Source organism: Leptonotus elevatus, chromosome 19, assembly GCF_054856555.1.
Source record: "Leptonotus elevatus isolate MCC_2025b chromosome 19, RoL_Lele_1.0, whole genome shotgun sequence".
Taxonomy (NCBI): Eukaryota; Metazoa; Chordata; class Actinopteri; order Syngnathiformes; family Syngnathidae; genus Leptonotus; species Leptonotus elevatus.
In genome coordinates, this window is record NC_141257.1 from 6,600,499 (window position 1) to 6,623,066 (window position 22,568).

At 38.0% G+C, this 22,568-nt stretch overlaps 1 protein-coding gene across 1 annotated transcript in view; it reads right to left on the reverse strand.

Moving 5' to 3' along the window:
* csmd2 (CUB and Sushi multiple domains 2) overlaps positions 1 to 22,568 on the reverse strand; it is a 172,471-nt gene that overhangs the window by 60,146 nt on the left and 89,757 nt on the right. The window contains exons 11-26 of the mRNA XM_086062042.1: positions 22,332 to 22,435; positions 21,651 to 21,763; positions 19,820 to 20,002; positions 18,714 to 18,904; positions 18,509 to 18,644; positions 16,127 to 16,321; positions 14,846 to 14,984; positions 12,298 to 12,485; positions 11,558 to 11,746; positions 10,229 to 10,345; positions 9,639 to 9,854; positions 8,545 to 8,733; positions 7,808 to 7,977; positions 7,528 to 7,684; positions 6,567 to 6,758; positions 5,743 to 5,869 (exon numbers count right to left, since the gene is read on the reverse strand). Coding sequence (XP_085918168.1) covers positions 5,743 to 5,869; positions 6,567 to 6,758; positions 7,528 to 7,684; positions 7,808 to 7,977; positions 8,545 to 8,733; positions 9,639 to 9,854; positions 10,229 to 10,345; positions 11,558 to 11,746; positions 12,298 to 12,485; positions 14,846 to 14,984; positions 16,127 to 16,321; positions 18,509 to 18,644; positions 18,714 to 18,904; positions 19,820 to 20,002; positions 21,651 to 21,763; positions 22,332 to 22,435 — 2,606 coding nt within the window. The remainder of the gene's footprint in view (positions 1 to 5,742; positions 5,870 to 6,566; positions 6,759 to 7,527; positions 7,685 to 7,807; positions 7,978 to 8,544; positions 8,734 to 9,638; positions 9,855 to 10,228; positions 10,346 to 11,557; positions 11,747 to 12,297; positions 12,486 to 14,845; positions 14,985 to 16,126; positions 16,322 to 18,508; positions 18,645 to 18,713; positions 18,905 to 19,819; positions 20,003 to 21,650; positions 21,764 to 22,331; positions 22,436 to 22,568) is intronic.

Here is a 22,568-nt window from a genome sequence, read left to right on the forward strand (position 1 = left end):
CGGGTTTCACACATCAGCGTTGTTTCCAGCCACTAATGGCCACGTTCCAACAACTAGTACCCCCACCCCTGCGCCCCCCGACCGCGCGCTCCCGCCGGCGTCTCAACTCTCTGAAATGCTTTAGACAACACACTACACACTCTGACCCGTCGGCGGGAATCCGCAACCGAGGGGCACAAAGGCGGAAGCGCAAGAACTGGGACGCGGCCCACACGTCGCAAACAAGCGGAAACAAAGCTGATGTGTGAAAATCAGGAAGTCGGAAGTCCCGCCTCCACCGAGGCATATACCCCATAGAACACAGTATTCTGTGGGCCTTGCAAAATCTGTCAAAATCCAGTAAAACAGCTAGGAGCGAAGGGGGTTGCTTCAGTGAAAATGGCTGTGAGTGAATGAGATGATAAAGAAATCGCACGACGTACCATCACAACAGTCACAAGTTGACTACTGAGCGCACCAAATTTACTGCAACACAGACATGCCAAGCAATTTAGCGTGATCACCTGCAGCCAATGATGGCCAAGCGGGGCATATCATCACAAATCATTTGAGTCGGGTGTGTGTCTTGACTTGACTTGTCTTGACCCTGAGACTGATTCAGCGAACCCCTGATCATACCCAGGTTAAGAACCACTGACTTAAGGGTAATTTGTATATTATTCTGAATCACTGTATAACTGCTGTGCTACTCGATTATAGGAGCACAGACGATAAAATTTGATTCGTACCTACTTTTGATCCTACCTACATCATGTTAAGTATGAACACATTCATATGTTCCAAGACAACCTTCAGACGTTGACTGCCAAACATTGAAAGGCATCATGTTCTATTTTGAGATTTATCTGTTTAATGACACACGCCAAGGTGGGTGCAGAAAGCTCATGGCGGGGGGAGGGATCTTGAAATAAGACCAATGTTAATCATAGCTAGTCCGGAAGAGGTGGATGCTGTTGCAAGGACAAGAGGCACGAAAAAGTCACTAAAAGATTGATGGATAGGATGGATGTGTGCTACATATTTGGATAATTGGTTCCTATTTTAAAAGATCTAAATATCCAGTCTCTCCGTGTCACTTTCTGGTAGTGAGGAATGCATGGTAAGAAGGATTTGTCATCCCTGGTGCAAATCATAGAAAGTTGGGTAATGAAGCCTTATAGCGCGGGCTTTTTATTCTTCTCCTCTTGTCCACCTCTTAATGTGATAAAACAGGTCAATCAAGTGTCATGCGTCCACGGTAAGGAGAAGCGATAGGGCAGGATGCAATTTATTTGGCTCGCTTTTGATTCTGCTTTAACTGCTTTGTATTCATATGAGAGAAACAAGAGAGAGAATTGGAGAGAGCTATGAATACAAAACAGTCAAGCTGCAATCGCAAATTCTGTGGGGAGCCTGGCTAGGTGTGTGCGTGTGTGTGCAGAAGATGAATAAATGTAGGACAATATACATGCATGTGTGCGTGTGGATGGAAAATTTATAGATGTTCACACATAGTTAACTACACACACATTACGTTTCATTGCCCGTTTGTGCGGTCCAGGTTGCAAACGACATCACAGGATAGGAGAATTAAAAAGAAAAACAAAAAAACATCCTTAGTAATGGAGTTTGAAGTGTATTCCTGACCATCCAATGGCAAATTTAATCTTAAATTGCTGCCCATGACAGGATATAATAGTATATAATATAATAGGATAATAGTTGTATTTCACCTGAGAGTAGTTCCTCAGAAAAGCAGCATGTCAAAAGCTAAATCTGATCTCTGGTTAAATGACAAGACAAGAGCTGTTAGTGTCGCAGGGCTGAGCGCCAACGAAAGAAGGACACACTGCAGGTGTCGTCCCAAACGTTTAGGGGCTGCTGGCATCGTTACCAGACGCCAAGGAAGCCAAAAACAAAACATCTGTCTGATATCATCCTTTTTAAAACACCTTGTGTTTTAATTTATGTCATCGGTGTTAGTATTTACTTATTGCTTTGTGCTGCACTTTGGTTAACAAATATAGTTGGATTGGATTCAATAATACTAATAATTAGTGATGTTCGATACAAGGATCAGGTGAAAGTTCCCTCAGAACTTTTTAATTGGTGCAATGACCCGGATTTGGTTACCAAAATATGGAATCTTTACTCGAGATGTTTGATACAACTTGGTACTTTTTCCCCCGTTTGTTAATGATGTCATAAAAAAAAAACTATGAACTATGAACTATAACTGTGAACTATTTCTATTAGTTTAACTTTTTTTCATTTAATAAATTTTTTGATGAAAACCTAGAAAAAAAATTATTGAACATTTATGACAATATAAAATGTGTTATTTAATCGTGAGTCAACTATTGAAGTCATGCGATTAATTACGAATACAAATTTAAATCGTCTTATTTAAAAAAAAAAAAAAAATTAGGGGTGTCAGGCGATTAAAATGTATTAATTGTAATTAAGTAATGACTTCACTAGTTAAACTAACGATTAATCACAAATTTTATATCTGTTCCGAATGTACAATAAAAAAAATCTAGGTTTTCATACTCTTATTAGCAAAAGTGGAAAAAAATGTTAAACTAGTAGAAATAGTTCAAATGAATTTTTGACGTCTATAGCCGTCAATGGCAGTGAATGAGTTTAAGTGAAATCCTTATGCATTCCCCCATATGACAGTCAGTTGATATACATGTACAGTATACAGTATTGGTATAAAGGCCATAGATATATTTGCAATGAGGTCGAATTCGAACCCATGACCTCCTGGCTACTGGACAATGCAGTTTACCAACTGTGCCACTGCAGCAGTCGCAAACAAATGGCTGTCCCATGGAAAATGAATGGGGGGAAATTTAATATTAAAAGTTAAATCGTGGAAAAACTGTATACAAGTGGTATGAGAAAAATACTAGCAGAGGAGGTGTGAATTTTTGAAGTTTTAAATCGGATGTAGGCTATTATGTGGGAGTTTTGCACCTTAAAAAAAGCATAACGCTTTCAACATTCACACAATAAAGTTAATCTGATGATCTATTCATTCTGACATAAAGTACAAGGTGGGTAACATTAAGAAAGAATCATCAACCTAGTCACATTGCTGAAATTTCAATTACGGAAAATACAATATTTATTTAGTTTTTTGTTTTTACTATAAGGAAGCTGGTCAGCACATACAGAACAAACCAGACACACGAACATGTGAAAACGCCACTCAAGAACTCAGAGCCAACATGCTGTGAGGCGATGACTCCAACCACAGAAGAGTCTGAAATCAGAGGGCTCGCCACCAAATGCCACTTTTCTTTCTCAATGACAGTAATTGGGAAAATAGTCCACTAAAGGTTTGTTGCTTCAATGGCACTTTATTTCGACATACTGTTTCTTGATTCTACAGTATACTCTCCTCTCCATCAAGTCAGGAAGCTTTTGAGTTTTCGATTTTCTCTCTAGAATCAGAAATGTTTGACTAGTGTCCGACCTTCAGTTATGCCATTTACCTCAATGAGGTAACCCTTGACAAATGCATAGCATATTCTTCTCATGAATTTTGTGGGCATGATCAAAGGCATGTAGGTGAAGATGACCTATGTATGTATGAGGAGGCAATGCCAGGGAATTTGAGGTTCCAAACCCATTAACTCATTCACTGCCATTGACGGCTATAAACATAAAAAAATAATTTGAACTATTTCTATTAATTTAGCATTTTCTTCCACTTTTGTTAACAAGAGTATAAAAACCTAGAAAAAAATGTTTTTATTGTACATCTAGAACAGATATAAAGTTTGTGATTAATCGTGAGTTAACTAGTGAAGTCATGCGATTAATTACACTTAAAAATGTAATCGCCTGACGAGATGATTATTAAAAATGAGGGGCATCAGGTGATTAACATTTTTAATCGTAATTAATCGCATGACTTCAATAGTTAACTCATGATTAATCACAAATTTTATATCTGTTCTAAATGAACAATAAAAACAATTCTAGGTTTTCACACTCTTGTTAACAAAATAAAAAGTTAAACTAATAGAAATGGTTAAAATTATTTTTTTACGTTTATAATCGTCAATGGCAGTGAATGAGTTAATGAACCTTAAAGACGGTGAAGGATCCAAAAAAATGTCAGATGTGCAAAATCAGCCAACACTGAAAATAAATGTATCATAGAAGGAGAGAAAGTATATAAAGCAGGTTGAGGTATGTATGTGATATTTGTTATTTTTTTGCAACCGGTCTCAAATAAAACTCAAGTCCCGAGAACATGTAGTGGCTCACACATGCACAAAAGGCAGTCCGCGGCGTATGCAAGCTAAAGCATCGCTATGAAATGAGTGTGAGTCATACATTGACTTCAAATGGAATAGGGTCATTATTTAATTCCTGTAAATGTGCACAGACCCTAACCACTGTCATTTACAAATGAGCAGTAATCTCCCTCTCTGTACTATTACTGTATCACATATTGTTGCTATATGACTTGCGGCTAGTGTAGGTCTTTGAGTGCCATGCATTTCAATCATACACATGCCTGACAATGGTCATGACATGCCAAGAGGCTATTCTTCCAAACGGTTAGAGAACTGAAAACTTAAAATAATTCTGTAGAAACTTTGAAGTTATTCTATGTGCATTGTGAGGCCAAATTGGATCTTTAACATAACAACCTTTAAGAGTGACAAGTTTGAAGCAGTAGCTAAAGCATTCCCCAGACAGGTAAACAAAACAAATGACATTTGTTTGAACAAAAACAAAGTGCATAATTCATGTCGATAGAAAGTAAATGATAATATTGGTAAAATTGTGTCCAAATAAGGGCTATCGATAGTGACAGAAAGCAAAATCATGTGGTCCTTATTAGTCCCACAAGGTTTATGTTTTTGTTGATAACAGCTGTGATGCTGGATGTCTTAAACTGCTAAAGATTATATTCTGTACACAGACTACATGTCTTAATTTTTTTTTAATATAACATCTGTCCCCTTCAGGGGTGCCCCAGGGGTCCGTCCTGGGGATCTTGAGTTTCATCTTAGCACCATTTTCTGTAAATTTACTACTATTACTATTATTATTATTATTATTATTATTATTATTATTATTATTATTATTATTAACGTTGCCACTATCAAATATTTTTATAATCGATTAATCTATTGATTATTCAATCGATTTATCGACTAATCTAATTTTGCAATTCAGTGTATTACAAGAGCATTTTTTCCCTGATCACTGTTTATTAACTAGTGATTGGTAGTTATTTTGTACTTCGTTTTTATATAGTGATTTAGAAAAAGAAGAAGAAGTGGGGGGTTGATGTTGTCCTTTGTTACCGGTTCGGTCATTGTATTCCAAAGTAAAAACAGATGATTTAGAGAATTTAAAAAAAATGGCTCCAAACCATTGCTCGGAAATTCAAATAGTTGTCAATTAATTTGATCATCGATTAATTGACATATTTTGACAGCTCTAATTATTATTATTATTATGAGAAGTCAGATATGCAAAACTGTACATCCTCATCATGTTCTTCACAAGTGTGTATTTTTCTTTCTTTCTTTAATAATCCCTAGAGAAGCAATCAAAGGTAGTATTTTTTCCACCTAAAAGTAAGTCAACTACAGGCCAACATCAGCTCGCAGGTGATTGATGACAGCCCGCCTGAGTGATGTATACCACTGCACAAATGGAAGTACATTGAACCAAAGCCAATAACGTAATCAAACTAGTAGCAAGTCCACCAAAGAGCATTGTTCAAACCTAATAGTGCTTCCTGGCGCAGCCTCAACAGTCCACACGCAGTGCAGGTTGTGTTCATACGGAGATGGGTACCCCGGAGAGAGGATCCGGCCGGCGGGCTCATCCTTAATGGTGCCTCCACATTCAGCTAGAAAGAGAAGAAGGCATTTGTGGGTCTAAAATTGCAAGTAGTTTGGTTATATTTCACGTGATATCTCATCTGACAAGAGGAATACAAGCGACATTCCTCTGAGAGCATAATAGCTCCTTCATACAAATGGAGACTGAAAAATTATAACAATTACATTCTGAGAACAGGACAATTACGCTGAAATACAACAGTCAACTATGAGCGAGTTACAGAAAGACTACGATAAAGAGGCCTCACAGTGAAGCAAAAATAATGATATTATATAGGAGCTAGCAATGAAGGTAAAGGAGAAATATATTTTTATTATAAATTGACAAATGCATCTCATTATTATGCATTCAAGCAACAACTGACATTATTTCTGGCTGCCACATCATAAATATAGAAAACTCGGCACACAAAAATAACAAAAGGTATGCTATCTGTGGCTGTAAAGTCTTAAAAGATACAAACGAATAAATGAATGTACAATGTGAACTGTCCATGAACTTCAATTAATTAAAATGGATGATGGTTTGCTTGCTTTGCCTTTGCAGTTTATTCCAGAGCCAGAGGCCACTAACACCAAATACCAAACATTTTATAACCCTGACCACACAACTATGACCAGACCTTTGCCTGAGGATCACCAGCTGCGCATATTGGCAACCAAAGCCAAACATTTTCAAGCCGGACGAATGATGATCTGACTCACCGACGCAAAGTGGCAGGGGGCTGTCCCATGCCCTCCTCTCCCCCCTCAGGCAAGTAAGCACCTCGGGGCCTTTCAGGGTGTAGCCGGGGTCACAGCTATATGACACAGTGCTCCCGGCAAAATGACCCTTGTCTTCTCGCTTGTAGGCAAACTGGGGGATGCCGGGATCTTCACATTTCACCAGCTCGAAGCCTTGGTGGGGGCGAAAAAGTCAAACGGGTTGTAGGTAGGAATGGACAGGACATTTGGAGGTCATTATGGAATTTGATTGAGTGAAACATGATCAGAGTTGCCAGTTACAGATTAAAAAGTAACTTTTATTGTATCGTGTGTGTGTGTGTATATATATATATATATATATATATATATATTAAATAATGTCTTTTTTTTAAACCTGAAATATTAATCCTATAATGGTAAAAAATTCAGGGGCCCCTGTCATTTTTAACTTATTCACTGCCATTAACGGCTATCGACGTCAAAGATCAATTTTAGCTGTGTTGGCAGTGAATGGGTTAAGCTAGATAACACTTTGTCTACAGTATGCGAGCGTACAATCAACGTTAATATGTTCATCTATAGCTGTCACAATTCCCTTTTAAAAACGCTGATGTCTACCGACACGTCAGTGTGTTGAAAACGTGATGATGATAGGTCGTAGTTGACCTTATTTTATAATGCTCCATGTTTGGACATTGTAATTAATATTTATGTAAATATTTCCTAAATTACAGTTGTTTGATGTGTGCTAGTAAAAGGGTGTACAGTATTTTTACCTCCTATATTTAATTATTTGTAAACTATTATTTTTGATGCATGTAAAGACTATGCATGCGACAGATTGGGGTTCTATTGCTACTGTTATAAAGCAGTAGAAGGGTGATATTATTTTGATAACATTTATTAATTCAAACAAAAAAACCCACATACTTTCCTCTAGGAGAGAGAGACTGTTACTCACTGGTGAAGTGTAGCTCAAAACCTTTGCTGGTATTTTCTGCGTTGGCGATGAACTCCAGCCACATGGAGCTCGAGGTGGAGTTCAGGGTTGTGTCGAGCATTTCATTGCCTGTAAACACTCCGAGCAGACGAGCCGAATTACTGCTGCCATCAAACACCTGAAAAAAACAATCACAGAATAATGGGAGGGGATCGTTATTAAGATGATCAACGGTGGTCGAGCATCCACGCTAACACGGCTGCAAACACGCGGGGAGGGAAACTCCTTCCCCATCTCTCACTTTGAGTAGGTCGTCCTCCTCCAGTCGGAAGTCTCGCGCTCGGAGCTGGATGCCTTTGCCCGGCTGCGTCTGGATGGAGTAGATGCACTCGTGGTTGTTGCCATAGTAACCGGGGTAGTTGGGGGAGAGAAGCACCCCTTGCATGCCAGTCACGGAGGAGCCACATTCAGCTTGAGAAAAAGAGAGGGAAAGGGGAGAGGAAGAGTGGAAAGTGGAAGGATTTGGAGAGAGCAGAGGACATGTCAATCGCTATATGATTGTAGCTCAGCACATACAGTATGTATTTATTCTGTCATGCATAGGGAAATAAGCGGAGGTGGGTGAGATGAGGAATGTGGCCCAGAACGGAATGTTGAGAGGTGCATCAACATAATCACAGTGCAATCTGACTATAATTAACACTTATGTTAAATAAAAAAAATTATTTTTCTCACCCATACTCACGGAATAAATTTGAGGAAAACGCGTTGTATGAGGTGTGTCAGAAAAGTTCCAGGACTATTTCACTAGTTTTTCCCTTCGATGTCTGCTTCATTCAGTGCGTAAGAAGAAGTGAGAGCATCCCAAACTTCCTGGTCCTCATTTCCCCCCCCAATTCAGAATAAATTTGATAGAATAGAATTAAAAAACAAAGATTAAGCTATTTGAGTGCATGCGAATGTCCGTTGTTGGTGGCAATGACAATGTAAGGGTATAAGTGGGTGATGAAAGCTAAAATAAAGTATGTGACCACCTACCAACACACCTTGGCAGAGGGGAGCTCCAGACCCGCCTCCTACCCCCTAAGCACACCACTCTTGCAGGACCCTCTAGTCTGTAACCAGGGAAACAGGAAAAGATGAGGGCATCTCCCACTCCATACTGGAGGCCCTTTCTGGTACTGTAGGCGGGGATTCCTGGATCTTCGCATGGTTCCAGATCATATTCTGAGAAAAAGACACAAACATAAACACTCAATTTATTGTTCTGAGAGCGAATGGAAAAAATTCTACCACCATGATAAAAAGATGGTTGTTATATAAACAACTAAGTCTTTAAAAGTAACATCAAAACTGAATAATACTAACAGTGGTAACGTCTTTTAGTGCAGTAGTTCTTAACTCATTCAAACCCCAAAAAGTATGTATGTGTTTTTTATCTCTTTTTTTAATGTTAGAGCATACAGAAGGCTTTGATGCAGCTTCTGACCTGAAGAGGTCGCTTAAAGCAATGGTAGTTATTAAAAAAAAACAGGAGGCAGCAGAGTATAAAAGATCATCCAGGGCCATGTTGCAACAATCTCCTTTTTCCCAGTGTTTTCAACAGGTTTGCGAATGATGATGAAACTTAGCTATATTCCAATGCTAATTAATGCAAAATGGAAACAATGTACTTTTTTTTCCTGATGAAAGAAGAGACACTAATCTACATGTTTTTACAGCACTAGAACACAATATTCTGCGGGCCTTGCAAAATCATTCAAAATCCAGTCAAACAGCCGTGAGTGAACGGGGTTGCTTCAGTGAAAATGGCTGAGATGAATGAGTTAAAGTTGTTGGACAAATATGTGCAATAGGAATTCAAATGTATAACTGAACATATGGTGTTCCACAGGGTTCAATTCTGGGGCCTCTTGCTGTTTTCATTGTATATGCTGCCCCTGGGTCAAAGTGATTTTACAGTGTTTTTTTGTTGTTGAACAATTCCTAAATTGAGGAGTAGGATATTCAAAAGATGAATGTTTGTCTGTATGTAAAGGCACAAAATCCCTCCTTAGACAAAACTCTTATTTTATTCCTACAAACACATGGCCATATCTGCAAATCAATCAAATAATGGAGGCCATGCTCACCAGAGAAAGTGATGTTGAACCCCTCGTATGAAACGGAGAAGTCGGAGAGGAAGCGAATCTGAGCCGTGTAGTTTCCAAACAGCCCGGCGCTCAGAAGTGGCGGCAACGTGGAGCCGGTCAATCTCCACAGGGGCTGCGAGAAGCTGCCGTTCTCCGTCACCAACAAGTGGTCGTGAGGGCTCTCCAGATGGAAAGTGTGGAAGTTAAACTGGACCCCTTGAAAGGAATGGGACAAAAACTTTTTATATTACTTCAGTTTTTAGGCACTTTATGATTCTTCAGTTCGTAAACGCTCAATATGTATCAGCTGAGAAGATTCTCCAATGTATATTTTTTGTAAATTCAAACATTATAGCCACAAGAAAAAAAATGTCTGTGTCAATTTGATCCGAGCCCTATTCCAACGGCGACATGACTGCTGAGCCTTCCCCCGGCGCCATAGCCTTAGGCCAGCCTATCAGTCCTGCTCTCTTACACAATGACAGCTTGTTCGGTGACGCATAAAGGCCACTTAAGATGGGAAGTAGATGACATTGTAAGGTAAATGGATTCTGACTGCTCCAACATGTCGACAGAATTCTTCTGCTCACCTTTGCCATGGGAGGTCTCGATCATCCAAGTGCAGTTGAGGTTGTGCGGGTAAAAGTCTGGGAAGCCGGGAGACAGGATGGTGCCAGAGTTGCCCTGGATGTAACCCCCGCACAGTGCTGGTGTAAAAAAGAAAAAGAAAAATGGGGACATCACATGTGAACAAAGAAGAGAAATGAGAACAGACAGGTACGTTCAAAAGGACAAACCAAAGTAGATGGACACAGCAAATTGTAAAAATGCACTTCAAGGTAAAAACAAAAATTGAAAAAAAAAATTTGTAAACGGAATAAAAACCAAAATGATAAAAAAATTATAATAATTAAAACTACTAACAAAATCTTAGCTAGCTAGCTAGATAGCAAGCAAGCATCCATCCAATGTGATTATGACTTACAGCTAAAAACAAGTGGACAAGTGGCTTGTAGCGTTATACGTGGAATACTTCTCTTGGAATACTACTTTCTGTGTAATACTTTAGGAGTTCAAGCCACAAATCCATTTTAGAAGTTGGCAACTTGGCAAACAAGGGATGAAAAGTGAGACGAGCCTAGCCTTATTTAAGACGTTAGCATTATGATGCAGTATTATTCAAAGTCTGTGGAACGTTATACCATACCTGTATTTGTTATACAATACCTGTATTTGATTTGTGGATGTTTGTTTTTAAAACGTTGTTGTTGTTTTAAGTTTTTATAAACAATACTTTTCTTTATTTTTACACATGCACACAAAAAATGCACAAAAAAAAAAAATCCTAAACCAATAAAAAACTAAATTAAAATGAAGCATTCTTGGGGAAACTAAAAGTAATGAAAACTAACACACATAATGTGAAAACTAACCCACATTTAATTGACGTTAATCGGAATGCAAGAGGGAATCTTCAAAAAAATGCTGATGAACATGAAATATAACAAGTCATTTCTTATTTCGTGGAGCCGATCAATGACGTCATCAATCGATCGGGCAAATTAAGACATTATAGCCGATCACTGATTTTGCGTAAATCTTGTCCGATCTCGATCCACCCAATCAGGGAAAATTCCTAAACTATTATAACCCTGGTACATTTATGAGCAAGTAAAAAAATCAGATAGATTGCTATCATCAACATTGTGTGCAAAAATCAACATTTATAGTTGAGGAAGACATCAAAACAAAAACTCACTGCTGTCCGTATATAAAACATGTATGACGAAATGAGGTGGAAGATTTTAAAATATATAGATTTTTCCATCTAAAACAACACAGAAACAGGCCGAGCTTTGTGACTAGGAGGAAACCTGGCATGCAACTTTCCATTTTTAGCTCAACATTGTGGAGCGTACCGTCGCAGCTAGGCAGTGGGCGGCTCCACTGGAAATTGGGTTCACATTCCAGAGGCTCTGGATCACTGAGCGTGTACCCCGCGTCACAGCTAAATGTCACCAGAGCGCCCACGTAGAAGTCGTTTCCGTGCCGCAGTCCGTTGACAGGTATGCCCGGGTCCACGCAGTGATCTGACTGCAGCTGCAAGGCTGCAGAGAAAAGGGTGCAAATCAGAATCAGAACCAACGAGATAACTCCCTGAATTTCATTCGGTCAATCAGGGGGCAAAGAATTATTAAATGCAGCACAATTTTTTTTTTGAAGCAGCCCTGATTAATTATTTAGTGGAGCATCCTCTTTCGACAAACGAATGAGAAGTTTTAGTCCTCTTTTCCACTCCGCATATTTCCGCATGAGTGGGGCTCAGAGTAAATTATTCATGCTTTACAAAGATTTACCTACAGAGGAACTGCAAAGGGATTTTGCTGTGAGCCCAACAAGATGAAATTAGGAGAATCTGGTGGCCAATTGTGTCAGTGCAGAAGAGTCTATTTGACTGTTTAATCAGCTCATGTACTTTCCAAACTCTCAATGTTCCAACAGGAACTTCTGTATTTAGGAGACGGGGGACTGTGTTCACCTCTTACTGCCGCTTGGATCTAATTTGGGTCCGCCTAAAGGCAAATGAGATCCTTTCAGGGCGCATGCGATATTCAGGCGTCAACTTTATATTACCAAGTTCAACAAAGCAAGTTCTTACTTTCGTAGCGTATTCGGAAGCCGATGTCAGAGTGACTCTTGTCAGTGGAGAAGAGGAGATACAGGAAGCTGGAGGTGCTGATGAGGAACTGGGGAACTTGAGTGCCCTGGTAGCTTCCAATCAGCGGCGAAGAGGGGAAACGCCCATCGCGGACCTCAAGGATGTCATAGTTGACCTCGGTGCGAAACCTAAGGTGAGGAAATGGCGTGAAGAAATTCATTACATATTACATGTTCTAATCAATTTTTATTATTTTTTAAATAAAATTGGGATTTGTAAACACAAACTGGGTGATTAGCAATGGGTCGAGAGGAGTGTTATTAGCCAAATTGGCTGTTTACTATATGTTACTATGTTATTACTATGTTACAATCAATTTTATTTTTGAAGGATTCGTTTAAATGAAGTTGGGAATTGTATACATAAACTGGGTGATTAGCAACGGGCGAAGAGGAGTGGTATTAGCAAAATAAAAAATGAGAGTCTTAATGACTTTTTATATATGTTACTATGTTATTACTATGGTATAATCTATTTTATTTTTGAAGGATTCGTTTAAATGAAGTTGGGAATTGTATACATAAACTGGGTGATTAGCAACAGGCGAAGAGGAGTGGTATTAGCAAAATAAAAAATGAGAGTCTTAATGACTTTTTATATATGTTACTATGTTATTACTATGGTATAATCTATTTTATTTTTGAAGGATTCGTTCAAATGAAGTTGGGAATTGTATACATAAACTGGGTGATTAGCAACGGGCGGAGAGGAGTGGTATTAGCAAAATAAAAAATGAGAGTCTTAATGACTTTTTATATATGTTACTATGTTATTACTATGTTACAATCAATTTTATTTTTGAAGGATTCGTTTAAATGAAGTTGGGAATTGTATACATAAACTGGGTGATTAGCAACGGGCGGAGAGGAGTGGTATTAGCAAAATAAAAAATGAGAGTCTTAATGACTTTTTATATATGTTACTATGTTATTACTATGGTATAATCTATTTTATTTTTTGAAAGATTTTTTATTTAATGATTAACTGTGCTTACTTTTGACATTTTTACTTAGATGTATACAGATTTTTGTTGCCGGGGTTTAGCTATGAACAGGTGTGATTTGAGTTATTTTGAGGGAACAATACATTTACACTCTGACTACATTTCTTCAGAAATGTGAGGGGTGTATTCACTTTTGTGAGATACTCTAACTTTGCAAGTAAGTTTGATTTTGGAAAAAAAACAAAAAAACAAACAAACAGCTGGACCAAATGAATTATTCAAAATTTACAGATTTATTTTAAGCTACTTGGCATGTTTCCCTGAGTGTGCGCGACACCCTGCGTGCGCACATCCCTAGTTTGTCTCTGCCTTTTGCAAGCCGAGGCACTTCATCTTCAAAAGACCCGAATAAATTGCCCTGACTTGGAGCTGTGTTATCTAAATGAAGTGTTTTGTGATATTTTATTGATGCCACATAAAAATGATAGACGAACAAACATTTATGTTGGATTCATTTTTCATGGCGTGCTATCAAGGCGCGGGATGAGGACATGAGGATGAGCCTTGGTGAAACGCTAATGTCGCGTTTGATCCGACATCTTCCCGTCGCTCTCACTCTAACGCTGTCGCGGTCTCTCACTCTAGCACACAACCATCGCAGCAGATTACATCCCCGCGTCTTTCCGCTGTCCCTTGACAGACTCGCATAGAAAATGCATGCACAACGACTTGCATGTCTTCTTTTGTGTGTATGATTCCTGTTCGTGTAAAGGATGTGGCACTCCCTTTGGGATCAAGTATCATATAAAGGGATCAAATACTTATGGGAACTTAATCAATAAAACATGGCAACCTAGTTGAGGGGGGTATATGGTAATGTGCATTGCACAGCTTTGCCCCTAGGAAGTATAGAGGACCCAAAAAAAAAAAAAAAAGACTAAATAAATGAATTCAAGTGAAAATAAAAATGGATATAAAAAATACATTAAATTAAAAAAAATATATATAGAAATGGAAATAAAAACAACCTTAAATAAATAAAGAAAGAAAAATAAATAAATAACAAGATTCAAAGTATAAAAATAAATACAAATATATATATATAAATATATAAACAGAATAGAGCCCAACCAAAGACACGCCTCATTTGAATAACATTTCGACGTGACAGAGCGTCTGCAGCATGAAATAAATAAATGTGATAGCAGGGCGTTTTTATTTCTTGATTGATATGTAATTCTCAACTCAACTTTATTTATTAAGCACTTTAAAACAAACATTGCTGTATACAAAGTACAACATAAATCAGTCATGCAGTAAAGAGAAGTAAGTTGTTTATATATATATATTTTTTTTTGTTTCACTTTTATTTATCTATTTATTTATGTATTGATTAATTGATTTATTTATTTAGTTTTTTATTTATGTTTAATTTGGGCAGTTTTGGCCCTCCATAAGAAAAGGGGAACATGACAAAAAGAATACCAGGAAATAACATGTTATGATGAAAATAAAAGACAGCATTTGCTACAAAGGGTGACTCACTTGTCAAAGATGATCTTGATGGGGTAGCCTGGAGGAGCTTCAATGATCCATTCACAGTTAAGAGCCTCCTTGTAGAGTTCTGGCCAGCCGGGAGAGAGGATGATCCCACTGGGAGACTTCAGTTCTCCACCACAGGGGGCTACAAGAAGGACAAGACAGAGCATGTCCAGTTGGAATTAGGCACGTCTTTGCTGGATCATATGTGACACGACGCATAGATGAGCCCATGCATCAAGTCGCAGCTCGTCTCATTTATTTTACTGCAAATGGAAATTGGTGACAGTTCACGGCAAGGTTAAGCCATTTCTCCAAGGAGCATGACCCGATTGCATGAGCGGCTCGGGCACAGGTGCACACATGACACAGTCGTGTGATTGCATGATACTCTTCCTTAAACATGTCTGCAAATGTTTTTCAGCACCCTCGATCTGAGAAAAGGGAATATTGTGTCATAAGGCACTGACACTTTGTTTCTTACTGCCTATCCTGAGACCTCGAGTTGATGCACTTTGGTGCAGTTCAGGAAATTTAATAAAATTAACTAAAACTCAAATTGAAAAAGTATTTTTTGTTTACAAAATATGTATTAAAAAAGATAACTAAATGAAACTACATCTTAATTTACATAAATAACTAAAACTAACTGTAATTTAATGAAAAAATAAATAAATACAGTCTTGAAGTTGATAACTCAGTTTAGAAAATATTTGAGCTGTAATATATTTATTTTAGAAGCCGTATTATGCACTGCACTATTTGTTATACAGTACTTGTATTTGATTGATTGATTTGGCGATGGTTGTTTTATAAAAATTTAATTAAAACAACCTTGCCGTAAAATATTGATTATAAAATAGAATAGAAAAATGAGGTCCGCAGACTCGGGTCAATTAGTGGAGACCAGGTTTCAAAGCAAACATGGTGAAGTAGCATTTAACTGATATGCTGCTTCCAAATGGAGTAAGTTGCCACCAACAGAAAAGTCAGCTACGTGCTAAGTGTAAATGCTTTAGAATACACGTTGAATATAGTTTCAAGTATTTTCAAATGTTGGTAAATCTTTTGTTTGTAAATGTGTTTAAATGTCAACGTACGTTCTTTTAGTATTTTTTAAAGTTTGTTTTTTAGTAAGTACTTCCTTCCTTTTTGCTTTGTGAATGTGTTTATATGAATGTATATGTATGTAAGCTTAAATAAAAACTAATTATTCTCTAGTTGAGCTGGTTTACAATCCAAACCAGCTGCAGTCATTCGAAGAAGAAAACAAGTTAGATTTCATACCTTCACATCGTGGAACGGCATTGTCCCACACCACATTGCCATCCTTGAGGATGCAGGATATGGTTTGCGAGCCGTGGGTCTTAACGAAACCTTCCTCGCACAGGAATGAGATGGAACTTCCCAGCTGAAGGCTTTCACCAAACCGCTTCCCATTAACCGGGACTCCTGGGTCGGGGCACTCATTGTGACGAAATGCTACAAGATACAAAAGACATAAGCACAATATTTGGTTGCAAAATTCTCATGTCCCAAAAAAAAGATTTGTTTGTTGTGATGTTTTGAAATACATCAAAGCAGAATTGAGCAGGTTCGACTGCAGACACACTAACAGTCGTTAGAGTCAAAACCCTGGAACAAAGAAGGGTCAACCAATGCATCACCTGCGCTACTTTCACACTAACTCTTAGCCATACACGCATCTCGGTGACACGTAGGTGTTGATGAATCCCCCACATGGATTCATTGAACCCAAACAGAGCGCGAGCCGCACATCATCCATCATGCTGTTATTTATTAACACACCCCGAATGGTTTCAATGCAGTTTGGCGCTTCCTTAATTAACGTGAATGATGGGGGGAAAACTGTCTTGTCGTCAGATGACATTGTCCTCTGGAACTAAGCGGCACCTTCAATTGACAGCTCCTGTCACCAGGCGGTATTAGTTATATATTCACCCCTTACAACTTTCTCATTATAATGCACGAGCCGCTATGTGCTTTTCACAATTCGGCTCCACTGGGGAGTCCCTTTCTCGGCGGGGTGATTTGTGTTGCCTTTGTTAAGGTCAAAATGATTTTGGGATTGTTGTTAGGAATATACGGTAAAATCCCGTCAATATGCACCCCGTGTATAATGCGCACGTCCAAAATCACCATTAAAAAGTCCTTATTTGTCTCTGTACATTTATATGTATGTATAACACAGTTCACCCGTGTATATTACGCCCCAAGGTGAATAATATGAATGGATAAAGATTCAAAGCATACCAATAGAGTGTAAATACTTTGAAATTCAGGTTAAAAACGATGTTATTTTCTCATACATATGGGTAAGGTATTTCAAAGTATTTTTAAAATCATGTTTTCAATCATCTTGTTCCTGCACTGTACGCTCTTTTAAGCCCGTATCCCATTGAGGGAGCGAACATTTGGGACTGTTTGCGCGCTCAAGAATGATGATGAAAACTAAGACTGTAAAACTGTTAATGAATGTCTGGCCAATGTTTAGCGAACGTTATGACCTTGAACATGCCATGATTAACCTTGATGAGAAATTAACATTCTCTAACTTCGCAAATGTTAAATTGTTTACCTCCTCCGTGGGATACAGGCTTTAGTGCTTTTAGTAATTTTGTATTTCTTTACTTTGATTTTTAAAACTGTTAAATGTATTTGTAATTACAGTATGTGAAGCAACGTGTAAGAAATACTCTATAAATCTTGTGTTTTTTGTTAGTTTTTTCTTTTACAACTCCTAGGTACTGCTTAGGTACTGGTAACATATAAACAATATGAAACTTTTTTGTATCTTATTATTCCCCTGTATAAGAACTCAAAAAATGAATATTATTCACAGGATTTTACAGTAACTTTAAATTATTAAACAATCACAAACACACCAAATGATTTGTTCGTCAACCAATTGAAAATGTTTGAAAAGTTGGTGACAAATTTGAAGGAGTGTTTTTTGAGGCACGTGAACTCAAACACTGGCTCACACTTTAAAGCTATCAGCACTAAAGTATGTGCGTAGATAGACAGAGTTGCTATTTGTTGTGCGATTCTGTTCCAACGCCAATTTAGCAACATACTTCGTTTCTGGGGTGGCAAGACCTGAGATCACAGCTGTCATACTTTCAAGACTTTGGCATGGATAATTCATATTTTGGAATTCCATGTTCAGGTGCATTACACACTTGTGCATATGCAATGATTGCAACACATTTGCAGGGGGGAAAAAAACAACAACAACGCACTATAGTACAGTATATCCGTGAAACAGGTTTACCAGCGTGTGCAAAACCCATCTGGATTTTGCCTCAGAAGTCAGCAGCAACCCAGAATAGAATATAATGAGCACTGCCGCAATGTGTTTGTCAGCTAAGGATTCTTCCTCTTTGTTCTAGATTTATTTAGATGTCAAGCTTTTGTATAGACAAAAAAAGACAGGGAGTTTGTCATTTCCTTGGAGTCACTTGCAGTGTGAGTGTGTTGCATATAGGTAGAGGAGTTTGTGGGAGATAGGTGGCTCATTGTTAGAGCTTGATTTATGAGGTTCATTTGCCTATGCATTGGCAAGTACACAATCTAGAATACAAAACATAAATTCCAGCCGGGCCTGCTGGTAAACCTTTAATACGGTTTATCACCTTTGATACTTACTCGTAAAAGTGATGTTAAATCCTCTGTTTGTGTACGTGTGGTCAGTCAAGAACTCCAGGCGGGCGACGTGGGCGCTGGTCGTTAGGGGAGGTGGGAGAACGTCACCGGAGAAGGTTCCCAGAATGGGAGACTCAGCCTGGCAAAAGACCAATAAAGATTGTAAGAATTAAACTTTTCAGAAGTTTGATTTGAGAATCGAAAATACCTTTCCTCCATCCTTAATAGAGAGGAAGTCAAATTGTTTCTCCATGCTCAGGTCGTTGAAAGCCAAATTAATCCGGCTCTCTGGGTTGGTTATGATCAGCCAAACACAGTGCATGTTGTTGCCGTATTCTTGCGGGTAGTTTGGGGACAACAGAACCCCTGAGGGTGTGGTGAAGTTGAAGAAACAGGAAACTGCGCAGAGGTAGGAGAAAATATGCAGAGAAGAAAGTGAAGTGAAGAAAAATGAACTAATTATATTAGTGAGATATATTCTATTCAGTTCATAGTCATTTTAGCAGTAAGAAGGTTACCAGACAGGAATAAAAGAATAATCATCATGGCACGCAATGACCTGTTCATCATTCAATGAATGCAATAAAGGTCAATTGCTAAATAGAAAATTATTTCAACCATTCAATTAGTATTTCACCATGCAGACAATATAGTTGAGCGTTGACAACAATCTCTGGTTTGTGCAACATCATATTACCCAAAGCGCGATGTCTTCAGGACAATTTGCCTTACATTGAAAAAGTCAAGAGATGTTGCCTCAGAAACAGCATTTGCAAAGCTCTGTCGCGAAAGAAAATGTTTGTTGGCATAAATGCCAACAGTGGGGAGCCAAAAATAGCAACAGCACTGGTGAAGATGAGGATCCGTCAGCGTTAATTTGTATAATTTTAAAAAGACGCCCCTTGCTGTTTATTTCAAAAAGTACGGGCCGAAAATACGATTTTGTGAAGATAATTTCACTCTTGTGTGTCAATTATAAAATATATCTTTATTGTTAACTAAACCATGTGGTTATATATCAAGATTCAATTACAAATGTATCTTGATAACAGAGATTACCGTACGGGCTATTATGTTGTCAGTTATACAACAACGGGTAAATGTTGCATGGTCAACTCTGTTTGTCTTTCCTTGTGATAATTACAAAACAAACAAGCATATTGTTTCAAAATTCACATTGGTTCCCTGCAAACTGTGGAGATAATCAGACCATTTATTATGCAACAGCCCCGTGCTCATCTGCACCCGTCATGCATATTAATGTGCACAAATTCATTGTGTTCATGTGAATACATGCGCAAGGCAGGAACTTACAAACACAGCTGGGTTTCTTGGCCGACCACTGGTTGTTCTTCTGGCAGGTGATGTTCTTCTTTCCCACCAGCTCGAAGGCAGGCAAACACTCAAAGTACAGCCTGTCCCCATGACGGAACCCTGTCCCCTCTCGTTTACCGTAAGCGGGTATGCCGGGGTCACCGCAGCTGCCTTGGTCGATTTCTGTTGGGAAGATTAAACAATTAATTCCTCTGACATTGACGTTCATAACCAACCATTGTGACCTTTATATAAAGTTCATTTTATTGCAGCTCATTGTATTTTGTTGACAAAATAAATAGGTAAATAAGGGCGGCACGTATGCATGTTTTGTTTTTCTTAATCACATCATTGAAATGTTGTATTGTAACCTGTTTTTAACAATCAGTTCATTGTTCCTCAGATCAGAAGTGAAGCAGCACAAATTCATTGAAAATATTAGATTGCGTATTGAATACAAAATAGGCCATATCGGAGATAACCTGCCTTGAGTTTTGAAATAACATTGATGTTTTGCAAATACAGACCTCTCTCTGCACGTGTTCTGCCCACAAAAGAATTCTGCTCAATAGAATTTTAAGCAAATGGACTATGTGTTTGTCTATGCTTATGTGTATTTCTGGATTCCTCTGTGTACGTTGTATCAAGTATCAACAGTATTTGCTTCTTATGAATAAGGGAAGGGCCGTAATGGCATGCTTGTTACCCCTGTCTGTTTGGCTTTACAGAACCAGTCAAGCGTTCTAATGGGCTCTCAAACTCACATTACCGTCAACAACAAAACTGATGAGATCTCATGAGGCAGAGAATGACAAAAGGGTTTTATTTGCCAAATACTGGGAGACACCCAAAAGTCTTAATGGGCACAGGGCACTGTGTAGTCGTACATTCAACTCACAATTGAAGATGGCATCTAGTTTTAGGAATGAGTTTTATATTATTTTGTTTTAAATAAAGATTTGTCTTTTATGAAGAGATACACACACTGGCTTGACTCCACTTGACAAAATATGGTCTTCAGTATATCGGGTGTGAAACGGTTCAAGGTCGGTTTGATTTTAAAGTGTAACCATTTATTTTGGTTCAATATCGTACAGCTAATTTCTAAGGGTACAATGCAATAATTTTTTTGTGAAATTTTACATTGAATGAACTTCTAAGATATATCTCTCCAATAAAAGAATATTCAATATGTAACTCAATATTTTTGAAAGTGGAACAATTGGATTTGGTTTGATTTGATACACATATTGCAAATAAATAAAAATCCCTAATAAAAAAAAAAAAAATATATATATATATATATATATATATATATATATATATGTATATATATATATATATGTATATATATATATATTTTTTTTTTATTGTTTTATTGAAAACACTGAAGTCAGTGCAGCACATTGGTAAAGTGATATACAGTGTACTGCAAATACTTTATTGGTAAATAGTATTGATAGGGTTTACAAACAAGTGAGGATGCAAATTAGATAGAGTTGAAGGAATTCAAAGCATATCTTCCCCTTCATTAAGCAGAAGTCATTGTTTTAATTACATTTGCTTTCTGCATACTGTTCCACTTTCTGGGTTATTTTTACTGATGAAAAACAAGCATCTGTGGGCGAGGGAAACGACTTGCAATGCAGCTAAAGGTAAATGGATTCTTAAAGCAACAATCTCTTGAAAGCTTGCACCACTTGACCTTGATCACCCTTCAGGAGGATGTCAAAGTAACAGATTTAGCCTCATTTACATAAGACAATGACCACTTTACAATGCAGACACCCCACTCACAGGAGCAGACGTGCACCTTTCAAGCAGCTCTTACCTTCGTAAGACACCTTGAAGCCCAGAGAGCCACTGGTATCATCTGTTTTGAAATTGAGCCACATCTGTTGACTGGTACTAACCACAAGGTCCGGAGTGGTGGTACCTGACAGGCTAATAAACACATTTATTAATTTTCATTTATTTTCTTCTTAATCTGGCACTATATATCAATTTAAAATACTGAGTCTAGAAGGCGGACCTAATAATTGATGCAAGCAAGAAAATAAGGAAAAATAACCCATTTCCAAACAATTGTAAAAGATCAGTCAGTGCTATAGAAGTAATTTGCCCCGATTTGAATAGTATTTTAACTTAATTCTAATTAGTTGGGAATTCCAACATGAAGGGTAAGTGATTAAGGGTTCCAATTTTATTGACGGTAATTGGAAGGTGTTTGGTGTCTAATGACGGTCTCCGGCAATTTAGCAAGTTCCAGTGGTCGTTTTGAATGGTCAATAAATGGCTTCTGATGTTTTCGAACACATGCTATAGACTACACATGCACAATTGCATCAATTAGCTTTGCCAAAAAGAAAATAAATAATAGAAACTAAGGATTACGGCAAGTAACAAGTAACAACAATAAAATTGTAGATTCTGAATACAACACAAATCTGTTTAAGAACATTTGATCTTAAGGAGAGAGAAGTCAGAAGTGTGGCTCAGCTGCGTCACTCACACATGAAAAATTGTCTTCTGGTCCCCCACCACATTGCCATCCCCCACTGTCAGCGTGTCGTAGCCTCGCTCCAGGTCAAAATCCTCAAAAGTCAGCTTGATCACCTAGACAGCATAGGTGACTGATGAGACTAATTTAAATAACAGATGCTGGATGAAACGTATCTGGCAGATGCCTTTGCATCTGTCACTTTACCTCCATCCGCCCTCAATCAGTTTCTAGCAGAGCTTCATTCAT